This window comes from Ambystoma mexicanum, chromosome 2q, assembly GCF_040938575.1.
Source record: "Ambystoma mexicanum isolate Mex_15411 chromosome 2q, UKY_AmexF1_1, whole genome shotgun sequence".
In the NCBI taxonomy this organism is placed as follows: Eukaryota; Metazoa; Chordata; class Amphibia; order Caudata; family Ambystomatidae; genus Ambystoma; species Ambystoma mexicanum.
Genome location: NC_090924.1, coordinates 328,233,125 through 328,249,633, shown reverse-complemented (window position 1 = coordinate 328,249,633; position 16,509 = coordinate 328,233,125). Strand labels below are relative to the sequence as shown.

Genomic DNA, 16,509 nt, shown 5'->3' with positions numbered 1-16,509 from the left:
TGCCACAGGCCCCTTTTAGCCTTATGAAGCCCTAGTAAACCTGATAAACTAGTGCCAACAATGAAAACGCACACCTAACCTCCTCCTGCCCGAGTGACATGCATAGAGCGCCTACTTAGCAGAAGGAGTCCCTGCCTAGCCATTACCTACTAGCTCAAAGCATATAATGGTAAGAAAAATGTGCATGTAACAATTTAAAGAAATGAGCATTTTGATACAGAGTGCATAATGTCACTGCAGATCTGTAAAGCTAGAGACAAAATACTGAATAATGCAATGCACATGTACTCTCCTATTCCTGCAGCACATACACCCTCGAAAAGGCATGTGCCGCACTTTGATAGATCCTCCATCTATCTGACATGAATCCAGAAGTGATCACCACTCATATTTCCCCCGGTTCCTCCCGTAAACAAGCCCCCTCATTCTTCCAAAAGTAACACATATTGAAGACCATTCAACTGGAAGACTGACCTGTGGTTGTGCAGATCCATTCGACATGGGCTGAGGTACAGGACCTAAAATGGAAAAAAGACCAAAACCGCAACATTAACAAATTAAACTGGTTAGTCCACACATTATTTGCACGAGTGCTCATCCTGTGGTCTACTACTCCCCCGTGCTCATTCATATCTGCTAACCTTGCTGGCTCCTTTTCGACCTCTTTATGCACTTATCTATTCTAGGGAACCATCAGATTTGCTTTAGCAAACAGCTGATCTAATTTCCTTTTTTACTGTCCGTTAACTTGTTTTGCCTCTATCCCCCTTATTCTTTGCTACCTGTGAATCCGCCAGCCCCTTAAAATGTGTGATAATCCAGATTCCTCTTACACTAGAGGTCTTCAAATCACATTTCTATTTTGCGGCTTGCTATTCTGTTGCCTCTTACTTGCCTAATAATCGAGCTTTCTCTTTGATGCCTGGATATTCTAGTGTCAGTTTTGTGGTTTGCTGATCCTGCAACCTCAAACCACCACCACAACCACAGCAGCTGCTTGCAAACCTCACATAGTATATGCCTACGATTTAGGTTGTCTGCTAATCTGTGGAATCCTTAATGTATGCTTGCTAACCCAGTAGTGTTGCTCATGACCACTCCATGCACTAGAAATGTGTCATCTATTATATTGGTAGCCAACAACGGTGACTATTCTCAAAACACAGAGGAGATACAAAAGCAAACCTATTAGGGCGAACACCAATTTTTAAATAAAAAATAAAAGCATTCCTTGTAACAAGGATTGCAAGCAAATATAGAGCTCCAAAAAGAATTAAAAACACTCGTAAGATTAAAAAGGGCACCAACCATATAATTATGTGCACAATTACTCCAGTTACATATATGTATCTGTGGTAGTTGTGTAAATCAATACGTATATTCGATTTAGGGATCCAGATAAGATTTTGAGGACTGTTTTACTTTCAAACTTTCATGCACAGAGTGCAGAATATGCCCAACCCGTGAATTAAGTCTGTAGGATTTCACACATTGTGGTAAATTTGTCTTGCTAGTCAACGATTGGATTACATGGCTCCAAAGAACATGGGACTGGTGTAAGGAAACTGACATTTCACAAGTCTAATCAAATAAACAACGGACAGGCCGCATAGTAGTACAGGATGGAATGGATGAGCTTACTCTGGATGTGTGCACCTTGCCCCTAGACAGTGCCAGATGAGAAAGGCATGCTAACAAGGCCTAACACATTTAAAACACAGAGAGGGTAAAGTTGCCCATTAATGTGCATGAAGTACATTTAACTTTCTTGGGGCAAAAACAAACATTTGCAGATCGGGGAAATGAAGCACATGAACATAAAGTGATTTGCCTAAGGATGAACCCCTTTAATCTCGATGGGGAAATCCAGGTTACGATCTAGAACATTAGGATAAAAAAATAAGCAACTTGCACTATTTGATATAGCAGTTCATACTGGAGTCCACCTGCTTCAGCTTACTTATTGACAAATGCAGGAATGTTTAGAAAGTATAACGTATAATTTCTAAACCTTCCTGCATTTGTCAGAAAAGTAAGCTGAAGCTGATGGGGAAAGATTGACCTAAAACCAAACCATTTTAGGCAAATAGGGAAACTGGACTAAAATATGTTGCATTATCCATCTAAAATCATACAGGTTGTGGAAGCGACAACACAACACTTGACCTCTTCATCACATCACAGGAAGGGACATCAAATCACACTTAACACAGCTGAAGAGCCACTGTATGGTGTACAAACATTGGAAACCTGACACTGCATAAGAAACCACGAGTCATCATGGCGTCAACACCCAGCTATTAAAACTACCAAAGGTGAAAGGCGTACTAATTTAAGAGATCAGTAGTCGGATTGAATAAATTGGAAGGTGGATGGTGTGTGTCCCTAAATAAGTCTAGAGTCATTTCTAACAATGTGAGAACCCCTCTACTAACAATGAACCAAGAGATTCGTACCTACAACCTGCAGATGACGCACATCTCAGGAATGAGCACTCAACAAGCTGAACTATCTTATTCAGCTATTTAGCCATTAGACCATACATCTTCACATCATTCGTTAGTGCTTGTTCAGTGATTTGCGTGTGGCCAATGGGGAGGCCTGGATTAAAATGTCGAGCTTCTGTTTCTATGGTTGACAACTTTCCTGTTTGGCTCTATCTGCACACCTTTGCACTCCACAGAAATGTCTTTAATTTAAAGTGGTGTTGAGTTTATTCCCAAGCGCTCCCATATTTGGCAAACATGGAAAAAGGAATACAGGAGGCTAAAGTGATATCCATGACCAAACAATTTTTATAAAGTTGGGAAGCTGGGACAAGAATCCATATTTCAAGATTCCAAATTCTGCAGTTTTGCCACTAAACATCCTCCTGTTCCTGGCCAATCCTTTTGATTTCATAAACCATGTTAGACTTTCGAAACACTTAAAGGTTTAGCAGTTAAGAAAACAGTAAGAATATCTTCTAAACCCAGTTTCCCTCTCAGTTGATGCGCGGTCATCTTTGAGATCTTTTACATTTAACAATTGCGATTTCCTTAAAACAGTTCCACACATGTGATCAAGCTACCAATTAGTTTGCCAGATTGCTCTCTCAGGCAAATCAAATAATGCACATTTTCATCTCGGCATGGCATGTGGGAGACATTTTTGCTTTTCAGTGTCTGATACTCAACAATCCTATTCCCAACTCAGAATAAAGACCTAGCCAGCAAGGACGCCACCGACATGCAGCCTTTCTGTGCAAAAAATATCTACATTTGTATAATTTGCATAATATATATATAAAAGAAATTCTATTGAAAATGTTTCATCTGAACACGGACTTGTTTAAAAAAGGTTGCTACAACATTTTTTTCAAAAGATATTCAAGAAAATGTGCTCAGATATGTACAATTTTAAAACTGCATTATTTTCCTTCTCATGTGACGGGTTCACAAAATATTAATAGTATTTCCAGTTCCTGTCCTGACAACAGACCATTTAGTGTTGGTCCCTTTGAAGTTCAGTGCTGGGCCATTTATGGACCCTGAAAGGGTTGTTCTCATGGGACACCTTGTCAGAGAGTTTGTTGTAGTTCGATTGCTTACAGTGATTCCACCTTTTGCTTATCACTGATGGCAGACATCAGGTCTCTAGGCGGGAATTGTAGCCCCCACTAGAAGACTTGTTTGAAGAAAAACGCCAATTATTTGGGGGTAGTCTACTGCAAACCTGCTTCTCAGAATATACTCTTAGGAAATTGTTGGATAGAGCCAGTGACAAATGGAAACTCTTAAGGAGTAGCATTTGTTTTCATTGAAAGGCCTGTTGCCAGAACAAAGAGAACAGTCTTTTGTGGATGTTGTCAATGACAGACAGTGTCAATGTTTATCGCCCAGTTTCAAGGCCTGGGTTTACACTACCTTTTGGGAGAACATCCCCCCCAGTACTATTGCTGTCGCTAGAGAACTTGCAAATTTACTGTCCAGCCCAAAGTAGCGGTTTCATTCACAAATGTAGGATCTAAAGTGATTCTTTTCCATATTCCCATGTTTAATTGGTTCTTCGCACAGGGGCAACATTATAAAATGTTTGCACTCCAGCTCCTGTCAAAGATTCCCTTCAATTCTCTGTAGGTTATTTTAGAATTTTTATTCTAGGTCCTGCAAAGAAGAGAGCATAAATAATGTAGGCCTCCATTTTGTAAATTAATTTTTCTATAGAATGTTTTGCTTTAAATCACTGCTTAACTGTTCTCCATGTAATACTGATTGCTGTATTTTTCCATGAAACTAAACAGATGTTTTTTGGCCCATGTCATTTGCTGTGAACATGTACACCTTTGTTGTAGGTTGTAGCTGGTCTGTTGACACTAACATTTCATTGCATGTGTTTCTTTGAAATAATTTGCCCAAGATGCAGACCATATATTTATTATTAAATGTACATTTTTCCTTTGCATTCTTTCTTTTTGTATTGATTTCCCTACAGTACAGCAGTGTCCAAAAACAAAATGGCTGAAGACCTTTAGCCAGGAAAGATCTACTTTGCATCAGTATCTATGGGTGATTGTGGAAAAGAATTAAGGCTAGCATCACTTGAAGCAACAGGAGCCTTTAATACAATGGGCTTAACAAGGGTGATAGAGACACCTCCATTGTAGAGCCGATAGACTTCAAAGGGGCATGCTGGATTCTACGTGATCACTGCGCGTCCAGTTTTGTCGAACCCGAAAAAAATTTGAATCCAAAAATGGAGCTCTGCAGTGAGCACATGGCTCACTGTGCCGATTCCCCTACCCATGATCCCCACTCTCTACTTTGCTTGTTTCAGACTTATCTTCTCTCCCGCCTGATCCTCCTCTCGCCCCTCACCCTGTGACATTTGTCTCCTACCCCTAAAGTGGGTAGGAACTTTTCTAGCAAGGTCCTTTTCTGTTTTTCTTTTTTACTTCATTATTCCCAGTCGCCCCACACCTTCCTTTGGAAGCAGGAGACACCCCCGCAGCCCCTGAACCCATGCGAGCGAACATGGAGTGCAGGGAATACCTCTGCAATCCCCATTCGGTATCATGGGATAGAGCATTTTTCTTCCTGCGGAATGTGCTGCGAAAGCCCATTCAGTATTTTATTCACGACATTTTAGGTGATTACTGGCAGGCTGCACTCTTCTAGCCCAGGGTGGCCAGGTCTGAGCGCCAATCCAAAGACCTGATCTAGACTACTTGGATGACTTCATGGTACAGGCTCTATTTGAAATCTAGATATTCACTACAGAGCCTTGAATGGCGAGAGTGTTTTGCCCGAAGAGAACTGTGGCTGAGGCTGATGCGAGCTGTAGGCAAAATATCTGGAGGGTGACCGGTTGCCTACCCCTTATATAGGGTGTCTCCTCAGTCAGTTAAGGGTGGTGAAAAGCAGAGATTGTGATGCTCATTTTGGCCTTGGGATAAATGCTGCGATCTTGGCTAAAGCAGCTTGTGATAAGTTCTCTCAAACTCCCCCATACTCCATTTGTTCTCCAACATCCAGATACAGAAATATGCTATCCATCTTTTTGACCAGCCACCTGCTGCAAGCATAAAGATTCTATGTTATTTCCCCAGCACAGTTTTTATAGTGGTCCGTTTGGTGGTGGCAATTTCATTGTTTAGTCGGTGCTGGAAATGTGCATGAGCCAATGGCTAGTGATAACAGACTCTTGGTGTCCTTGTGCATGTGCCAGCCTGAGTAGTAGCTTCAACTGAAATGGAGTACCCTGGTTTAAATATGGTCTACCTCCTTCTGATGCCCCCATACCTTCACCCTCTTCCCCACTTATCGCGCACATATACCCCAATCAGCCCTATACATCTATATATGCTGGAAAGCAGTGGTCTGCAGCCTTGCAAACTGTCTTGGGTTGATGAACCCATGCATAAAGTAGGACTGTCCTGTAAGAAATAATTTTCTGAGTGAAAGTCTCGCTTTTGGGCTAATTTGCACAATCACAGTGCTTTGCTCCGTTTGCTCTGAACTGGAGGTGAACTTCCAGTGATGGCTACTTTGTAGCGCTGTGCCATGTGTGACTTGGCTCAAATGGTTTATTCTACATATCTTTTTTTATTGTTGCATTTATGGTTTACAGCAAACCTTACACAACATTAAAAAAAATGTACAAATCAGACTTCCATCATACATAGAACAAACATAAAATCATACATTAGCCGCCAGTTCATCTAAAATAATTTTCAAAAAATTGCTCAAAGCTAAGATCAATGAAACATTCGTCCCTCACATTCACCTACACCAGAACAGATTCATTGAGGTATCTGAGTTGTCACCACCCTTGCCCTTAAAACAATACGACCTACTGTTAACAAAAAGCTGACAGGCAATAACCCAATGTTTAAGAGTTTCCTTTGTCTCAGCATCGTTGCAGAATCTGCAATGTGATGGATTGCCATGCAGTTGCGAGACATTCTAATGCTTTATTCTTTCCCTTGTGTGGAACTGGTTCAGCCTAAAACTTAGATAATTAGTCTGTGCTTTGTCACATGGAAAACGCTGTAAATATAGTGCTATACGCGCTTTCAAGAGTAAACCGAGAATATTTCACAGTAGTAGCTTATGTGCTAATAAGAGTACCGTTTCCGCCCAGTCACACCTAAACAAACTTTTTACAACCCATGGTCGCTGAATTAAATCCAACTTGGTCACCCCAATTGTAGTGAATATGCATTGCATCCTAGATTCATAGGAATTAACAGAGGCAACTGTTTTCTCCTTCATAACTCCCTTTAGATCCACATACAGTGCAGGGAGTTCTCAAGGGGATCAAGAAGTTTCTTGTTGGTCAGTAGTTTTCACTAAAACGTGCCTTCAGGGAGGTCAGGCATAGTTTGTGCCTGATCAATGCATTTGGGATTGCCAGGGATAAACACAGAACGTCCTTCCACAATTTGCCTTGTATTATATTCAGCAAATTCCGTAGATCAAATAAACAGATATCCAAACCGTATAAAAGCACTGGTTTCATCTTAGCCAGCTAGAAACCGTGAATTGGTAGTATAGAGAACTTACACAGTCTGGCCAGCAAGCATTTCATTTGGTGAGCTCGTTTTAGCATAGAGAATGGTCTTCCACGCATTCGCGGAGACCTTGTTGGTAATATTATAGCCCAAATAAGTCACAGATAGTACTAATTCTACTCATTCAGAGCCCATCATCCAATGCCTAACCTTCATTTTGGAGTCCTTAAAGAAAACAACCACTTTGGATGTTGATCCAGTTGGGAAAAGATTGTTGGCCAGTGCATACCTAAGAAAAAGATTCAGCTTACATTGAAGGACCCTAGCCGTACGATCAAAGAGGATGACATGGTCAACAAAGGCCAGCCAGTCCAATTTAAGACTGTCCAGCCATGCTGGTGAGATAGACAACCCCTGTCGCAGGCCTTCAACATGACTTACATACAGATTAAATAGGATTGGCACCAATGTACAGCCTTGTTTGAGACCCACATACAAGTTGACTGGCCTAGAATACGACCCCTCCTTAGTCATATTGTGTTGTCGGTGTGAAGGAGAGCAAGCAAACTGTCTGGGGACAGTTATGTAGAGTCATTAAGAGACACCACACCCGGTCCTTCACTTGGCCTGTGGTTGCCAGATTATGGATGCCCCCCAGCCCACTGCCCTGATCTCCTACATCCTTAACCAAACTAAAGCCGATCCTCAGGTTTGGCATTGTTCAGCACTAGATGTGTAGACCCAAGCTAAATATCGTAGCTCTCACCACAGATAGAGGCCACAGGTGCACTAAACAATAGAAGGCCCCTCCAACGTATGCCTCTCGGTGAAAGGTATAGGGTTTTTGTTTAGGTCTTGAAAGGCAAGTCACAAAATTCGAATTCACCAATAACAAATCTAACAATTAGACCAGTGGTCAGCTCTAGGGCACCAGGGCCTGTAATCACCATCCAAAACAAAAAATATCAAAAGCAGCAATGGGTCAGTAGATCGATTAATGTGCAGAGTAGATCAATTCAACTCAGGAAGAGGGTCCGGCTCAAAGTCACCAGGGCCCACAGTCACCGTCCAAATTAGGTTCGGTCAATTGTTGGAAAAAAGGGAACAGATCAGTACAAAGTCCTGGGTCGGCTCAAAGGCGCAGGTGTCTGCAGTCACCGCCCAAAAGCAGGGTAATATCAAGCACAATACTAAAGGAAAAGCTCAGTTAGTGCAAGTTGCGTCAAGAATGGTGCTGTTTCTGCTCCACGTCCGGGGTCGGCTCAAAGGCACCAGGCCCGCAGTCACCGCCCAAAGGAGAGCAGCGAGTAGAGGGATACTCTGGGCGGTTTGTTTATGCAACAAGCCTCTCGGTTCGGGAAGCTAAAAGGATTTCTTTAAGTTACTTAAGGTTACGAGCACATAGTGAGAGGCTGGGCATAGGAAGAAGCACTCCGGGTGACGGCAAGATTAAGATTCAATGGCAAGCCGCCTTAGCGTGAAGGGTATAGGAATCATACAGGCACCCTTCACGCGTCCGTGTAGAGTGCAACCCCTGCTCACTCGCCTCTCGCGCTTGTCGTGAAACAAGAGTTGTTGAAATACCTGCCAGCGTATGTCAGCCTCGGCAGACCAGGACTGCACAGACTGCGTCACAACTAATCCAACTACATACATATCTATCTTACGTATGTGCGGAATTTTAGCGGGGGGCTGCAGGGGTGTTTGTCCCCACCCAACTTTCATGGCACACCATTTTGTCCCCATTAATTTGGCTGGCGCACCTTTTCTACATATGTCATGTCCCCACCAACATTTTCAGTAAAGTTACTCCACTGATCTTACGTCCTGGCGATCAACGCAGACGGCATAAACGTGCAGCCAGCTCACTACAAAGGATGCAATAGTGCCGGACATGTGATCTGACCAGCTCTAACCCTTGCCATGAAATCGGTCTGCACTTGCCCAAACGCTAAGACCAACAGACACACGGCAATCTGAGCAATAGATTCCCATACCACCCCCCAGAGAAAGTAAATATGACAAGCGCCATTTTCTCAATGCAGCAAATTCCTGTCAAACAGCCGAAGCACAATTTACAGACAGAGGAGGGATGCAGTGATAATGTCGAGGCCTCGCTACAGAATCACTTCTGTACGATCCCACTAGGGTCTTTACAGAGCAATGCAATACGCATCTATTTTACAATCGCAGCAGCTAAACATAGGCACGGGTCCAGCATCGCCTCCTGGTGCGCAGGTGTGTAGCGCGCTCCTAACAGGGCGGCACCCTTGGGAAGATGAAATCTGAGTGCCAGTCACACTGCTGCACTAGCAGCAACTTAGCCGAAGGGTATTTCGAAGACGATGGCAAGGCCTCAGGCACCCACTACATAAATAGAGCCCATTTAGGGCAACGCAAAAAGAAAGCTCGCGTAACAGATTTGTTGTAAATTGTAGGTTTGTTTCAGCCTCCCGTCGTCGACTATCAGAGGAGCCAGCATTGACAGAGCTTGCTTTTCTGAGCACGACAGAGTCGGCATAAGGGAACTGGTGGTCTTAGAAAATAGCAACCAGAAGTGAGCCAGCAACTCTATCCTCTCTTTAAGATGGCATGTTTTCTTAACTGTACTTCTCCTCCAGATAACTCGGCTGCACGTATTCTCAGTTGTTGTACCAATGCAAGTAGCGTGGTTCATCCTGGCATAGTTGTATTTTCAAACACCCGTACTGTTTGAAGAAAAAGATGCACACCCGTTTACTCCCATGCCATGTAAAACGCTGGCTCCGATATGAAGCGAGGTGGTGAAAGCCCAGGCAGAATACCAGGCACGATAGTCGCTTTCATCTTTTCCTGGCAGCCAATGCAAGCGCTAATGTCGACGGTTCTGTGCCTTGTAGCCGCTCTGGGCGTGTCTGCATGTGCCTCTATGTTTGCCCGTGTGACGTTCAGAGGGCTCGGAAATGTAAACCCGTGCTTATCGTTTCAGTTGAAATGCTAGTCTTTCACAATCTGCTTTGATATTATCAGGGCCCGTTTAACCTCTCCGTGTGCCCCCAAAAAGCGACCATTGCTGCACACACAGATATGTCGGGAACACATTTGGTGGCGAGAGTCTGGGGAGCAGGATGTATAGTCCATCGGCACAAGCTTTATTCAGCAAACATACAAAGAAAGAAGTAAAATACAAATCTATACATCTTAGGTACATTTGGTTGGATAAGAACCAATGCAATAACATTAAAAATCATTACTACTCAGCGTCAAATCGTACAAAATAGATTTGTTAGAAGATTAGAAATGCAGTGCAGTTTGGAGACATGTAAGTGCATAGGGCCTTACGTGTGTACAGCCATGCACGATGGATATACTTAATAATGACAAGAGGGTACCAAGTTCATATCAAATGACTGCCTTATCGCTAGCATCGCTTCGTTGGTGTTACAGATTTTGTTGAAGATGAACAAAGTTTTAAAGTATTTTACTCTTAGTGCTTATGGACGTTTAACAAAAACAAGACATTAACAGGAGTTCAAACACATATCCACACGAAGAGGCATAGCCTGGTCCCCAACGATTAGCAAAGGTGGCACACTAAGTGTTCAGTCTCAGATTTAAAAAAAATTGGTCGTGCTGTGCTAAGTGGGTGATGGCCGAATCTAGATATACTTCTGGGCCTAGTTCAGTTTTCCACGCCAAGTATTCAGGGACTGCGCCAAGTGAGTTACATGCGCCAAACAATTTCCTCAAGGTGTAATCCCTGACAATATTGTTTACATTTGCAAGGTGTATTTTATTAATAGTGTGAGCATTTGTCCACAATGATTGGGGCCCCAATGCAAATGGTCGATTTTACATGGCGAAACCAAGGCGGCGCTTTACCTCCCTCCATAAGTAAGTAATAAGTGCTTCTCTATACTGTATTATCAAGGGTGTGCAGTTTGTGCACCATGTCCTCAGCCAATATAAGACTGGTCAAAAATTAGCTTCTAACCAATTGGGCGAAGACCCAGCTACATATGGAGCGATGCGTTCGGACAGCCAGGGGGAAGGAAAGCTATTTCTTCTGAAACTATTTTTCGATAGAACTGAGCTTCAATGAACTAACATTGCCACAGATTTCAGCACCAAAAAGGGAAGCTGCGCCTGCTTGGGTCCTGTATAAAGTTAATGCTGAAGATACTACCAGTCTCTAATAAAAATTGAAAAACTTCAAAGTTGCCCCAATATGTCTACTGAGGGCAAGACATGTCTTGTCAACTTGGGCAGACCAAATGCCATTTTCGAAGAATCGTACAGCAAGGTAATCATAACATTTTACCTGTTCCAAAACACAGTTATTTATACCAACTGTGAAATTGGAGGGTTTCGAAAATCTCGATCTAAACACCAATTCCTTGGTATTCCAATATTGACCTCAAAACGCAACTGCTTGCATTTTTCCAATTAAGTATTCAGGGTTGCAGTTAGTCCCATCAGTGAGGTAGAAAGACGCACTGCGTCGTCCGCAAAGAATAGTTCCGGGACAGATTCCTTGCCCAATCTTGGCTGGCAAAATCAATTCGCATAAACCACTCTTATAACCTCGATGTATATAGAAAAAAGGAAAAGGGGGGGGCAAAGACACTGCCTTGCTTCATCCCTTTCTCTACCAAAAACAGTTTGTTGGTACTCCCCCTCTGCACCCCAGGTCCCAGCGCACAGATGCCGTATTTGAAGTGCACAGCTGCTGGATAAGACCTTGCAAAAAATTCTTCGGGAATCCCATCGAAAGCACTTTTGAGGTCTACAAAAATGGTGCATAGTCTTGATCACCTCAAAGTAACATTTCTGGACAATAAGTTGCAGTCTGAAGCACTGATAGATTGTGCTCCTCCCCATGCAAAATCCCACCTGCGAGGAGTCATTGTAATTTGTCTGTCTCCAGAGGATGTGTGCTTGTACCAATATAATGTACCAAAAAGTTTGTCACATGCTTGTTGTTCAGATGGATTTCTGAACTCAGACCTGGTGAGGTTCAGAACATCAGCCTAGTTTCTTGGAACAGGGTAACATTCTGGACAAGCCAGATCAATCACGGTAGCATTGGCGGTGGTCAAGACTTGGTCTCAGGAGGGGTGAGGGTGATTGAAAGCCCACAATGAGCACACATGGCAACCGAAACCCACAAATTACTCTCAGTCAGGCGTATAATAAAAATATAGATACATTTATTAAAGGCCTTTTAATTAAAACGCAAAGTAAATATTCAGCAGTAATAACAAAACCAACACAACACGAATCTACCAAACATATATAAATCAACCAATGGCCAACAGGGATATTACTTGGTACAGTTCCACAACCTGTAAAAGAAAGGGGCTATACAGTGCGAATATCTCTGTGGCAGTTCTTAACAATTCAAACCCTGAGAGGCAGTCCAGTCCCTAAGATGAGTGGAGCTGTGAGCTCAAAAGTACTTTTGGTGCTGGCGCACGTGATTGCACGGTTAAGTCAAAACAGGGTCTCTTCAAGGGGATGTAGCGACTCAGGAAGGTGGGTGAGGCAGTGAAGAATAAGTTCCCACTATTCGAGGAGGATCTCCCCAAGAGGCCAGAACAGGATCCAAGAGTTGGGACTAGCTCGGTAGTACAGGCGACCTCGACAAAGAAGAGTGGCCCTCAGGGGACACTTGTGTGTAAACATGGCTGGATGCACCAGGGGCCACTGGTAAGGGTTGCAAGTACTCACTGACCCTCCATGCACTGCGGACCAAACTTCGGCAGTTGAGTCCACTACGGTTGCAGGTTCAAATCTTTCAGTTGCACGGCTCTGCGGCTTTCAGGGGCTGCGTGCCAGGGATGATTCTGTGGCGGGACAGTGGTGATTTCTCCGCTCCCGATGAAGGGATCAGGCCAGTTCTGCTGCAGCAAGTCTGAGGGCACAGCAGCAAGGCACCCACAAAGTTCCCCACCACAGCTGGGTGGCACAGTGACAATGTATGCTCGGGTTCAGGCGTACTCTCCTAATTCCAGATCTAGGAATGCTAAGTCTACGAAACTCAGCGGGAGAGTGCATTATACCCAGAGCTTACATTTTCCAAAGGCTGAAGTAAAAACTTGAAATGGCAGCAGTTCCAGGGCAAAGGTCCCACACAAGCTGGTTAGTTCACTGGGCGGTCCAGGATCACTTCCGAAGAGGCTCGCTTTCAAGTTAAGTTAGAGGTGCAGAGAATAGTTGGTCCCACTATTTCAATGGGTCGAAGCGCCCTTGCAGGCCTTTTAGGTTCGATCAGAAACAGGGTTTTCGGACGGGACAACAGCGGGCTCAGTGTGCCAAACCTTCCAGCGAGTCACCGGTGGTTCCACGGATTTGCCTCATTGATTCAGGATACTTGGCTCCTTTACTAAGTTCAGTGTGAACTCAGAAAATCGACCTGGAATGGGTGCAAGATGCCTTCTCTTATCCAAAATCTCCTTTGTGCCAAAACAAAGACAAACCAATAGATCTGCTTAAATAAAACCCCAAAAAAGAATGATAACAAAACAGCACAATTGGGTGAGGAGTCAGACTCAAGGATTGACAAGCAGGAAGTTGTTAATGGGCCTGCCGCCCCCTTTACTGGTATGTACAAACAGACAGCATTATCCAAATGTTATCCTTTAATTGGATCAAGGAGAGCGACTAAGGTTATTATTGGTGCCTCAACCAGACAGAGTCAGGGCGTTAGGGGTTCGAATTTGGGGGCAGGACTAAGTCCGCACAAACAATTGGTGCCTCGAGCTTCCACAGTGGATTCTTCGCTTGAGGTGTCCACAAAACCAATCATGCCATCTTCCGGTGCGATGAATGTCCCTTCCCCCCCCCGGCTGACGATGTCTCATCTAGGTGCCAGGACAGTGGGCAAAATGCTGCCCCGAATGACCCCGCTGTTCTGACTAACTGCAGATACTCCCACGATTATAGGATGGGAAAGTGATTCGGTTTGTAATGGGAATGCCAGGTTAAATAGGGCTTTTATGCATCAGGTATTTCAGGCTATACCCTTCCTTAGAACACTAAGATCCGACGATATCGATTGGACCAGACTCGCCCCTTATAATAACTGTATGATCTGCAACTTTAAATCACAAGTGGTCATGAAACTTATTTGGATGCAAAGAAGACTTTCTATATACGGGTTTGACCCCTTATATATTTAAACCCATTGAAGAGGCAACTGTCTTTCTAGAAACCCCCTTGCCCTCTGTAGAGGTCCCAGCTGGTGCTTCCGCAATAGCTGAGTCAGCTCATTTTAATGAATATATTTTGAAACACTTAACCTCGTTTGTCGAGGCAATCAAGGGTCTTACTTGGTTAGAACCACACATGAATACATCTGTAACCCCGAATAACATCTCAACTGTTTAGCTGTGACACGTTCGTAAATTTAAAAAAAATAAAATTAAAAAAATATCAGAAATGGTTTACTGAATTGGAAAAGCAAGAAAAACCAGATGTTATCCTCCTTCAGGAGACCATGTTTTGACCCACTTTGATGTACAAGGTTATCAATGGTACACACAGCTTGCCAATCGGTCGTCCTTCGGGCGGACTTGCCATTCTCATAAATGTTGCTTGTAATGCGTTTTCAACTAGGATATTTAACTCCCATGACTTACTTGTTGTTGAATTGACTATTGATGAAGAACCTAAGACTTGTCTGTTACTTGTTTGTTTATATTGGAATAAGGTGTCCACTAATTTGGCTAACATACACTATCAACTGAACCTCATGTTTGTAGAAGCACTGGTTCTTAATCCCCTTACAAAAATTGTGGTTGGAGGGGATTTTAACTATTTGTGCTATGTTCTGCCAACCTGTAATGTAAACTGTGGGGAGTTACAATCTGTTAGCCATACAAAAGGGGAAGAAATGTATGGATTTCTTTGAGTGGGACATGCAAATGCTTAATGTTGCTAAGAGTTCACATAAATACACTTGGACTTGAGGAAATAGGAATTCATTTATTGACTATTTGTGTCTACCGAACTGTACCACCACCTAGAACCAGTGAGGGTTATAGATCCGGCTTAGATCAACCATATGGTTACTAAACTGATGCTCAAATTACTTCATTCTAGATTCACTGAGGATGTCACTTTGAACTTGGTGGAACCTGATCGCCATCTTTTATCTGTAAGATGGAATCCTGAGGCCTGTAGACGGTTTCTTAGGTGTATTGTATTTGACCCTGCATTTAGTAAGTGTGCGAGGCACAAGGGTCAACTATTAGCTGATGTGAAAGCAAGGATCGACAGACGTATGCGGTTCCACATGAATTCTTTGGCAAAAGAGTGTAACAGGCCCGTGCGGCTAAAAAACACCTGCACGCATTATTTTAACCTTAGCCTTGCTCAGTCAAAAAAAGATAAGAACAAACATATCAGCCATTTAAAGAGGCAAAATCTTCAGTTTTTGGCTTTAAACAAAGAAATAAGAGTCATCAAACAAGCCTATGGAAATAAAGTTCTTAAAAAGATTGCTCTTAATTGCTGACAATAAACAGATGATATACCATCTTTTAAAACATGATACAAGACAGGTGTGGTCTACATTACGCATGATTACCACTCCCACTGAGAGCTTTATGGAACCTGCTATTTCAGCAATGGAGTGGACTTCGTATGTAATGGACAAATACCGCTTGCTGTGCAGGTTTGCTTCCAATGATGATTTGGATTTAAAAACAACAAGATTGAGAGTCTCTCCATGGACCTTTGAGGATATTATTGTTGCAATTCACAAAATTAAGTTCAAAAGTGCCCGACTCTGATGGATTACCCACCCCCATGTCTGTACAAAGCTGATCCGGGTCAATGGGCTCAAATCTTGAAAATAAAATTCAACCTGATGTACCAATCGGGAGTCATTCCATTATCATGGTGTTCCGCTAATATCATACCCATATACAAAAAGGGGCCCGCTAATTGTCCAGAGAATTTTAGACCCATTGCCCTAAAGGATGCGGTTATGCTTACCTTGTCTCTGCGGGAGCTTTGGGGCACGGTTGTAGCCCTCCCAGAGGGGTGAAATTCATCCTGGCGCAGTCCTTGCCTTCGGCACCAGTGACTGCGGGAGATGCTTCTCAGGGTCACGCACCTGATTAGTAATGTCTGTGGGCACTCCGTCCTGCTACTTCTGGCAAGGGCACTTAATTGCCAAAGACTGAGTTCCTTCACTGATCCTTTGCGGGCGGTAGTCCAGTTCAGCTGCGACTACCCAGTTCTTCTGGTAAGTAGTGTTCTTGTCCGTCTTCCTTTGCATGTTGGTTTTCAGTCTTTGCTCATTTGTCTTTTGGTATTGTTTCCCGTTACCATTGGTTTTGTTCCTCAACATGTGTGTGTTCTGTGTGTTATTGTCCGTTTCTTCTGTAATCTTGTTCTTTTGCCCTTTCCTCGTGTAGGTGGCGGAAGCGGGGCCCTAGAGCTGCTGAGCGCGACTGCTGTAACCAGAGCGATGAAGAACTGGATCCGCCGTTACAGGTAACAGGTATGTTGTTTTGTAGAGTTGCGTGCGT

The 16,509-nt window shown here is 43.4% G+C and overlaps 1 protein-coding gene across 2 annotated transcripts in view; it reads right to left on the bottom strand.

The window, feature by feature from the left end:
* Positions 1-16,509, bottom strand: part of NHERF2 (NHERF family PDZ scaffold protein 2) — an 835,001-nt gene that overhangs the window by 129,393 nt on the left and 689,099 nt on the right. For both annotated transcript variants that reach the window (XM_069647323.1, XM_069647324.1), the window contains one exon: positions 475-518. In XM_069647323.1, coding sequence (XP_069503424.1) covers positions 475-518 — 44 coding nt within the window. The remainder of the gene's footprint in view (positions 1-474; positions 519-16,509) is intronic.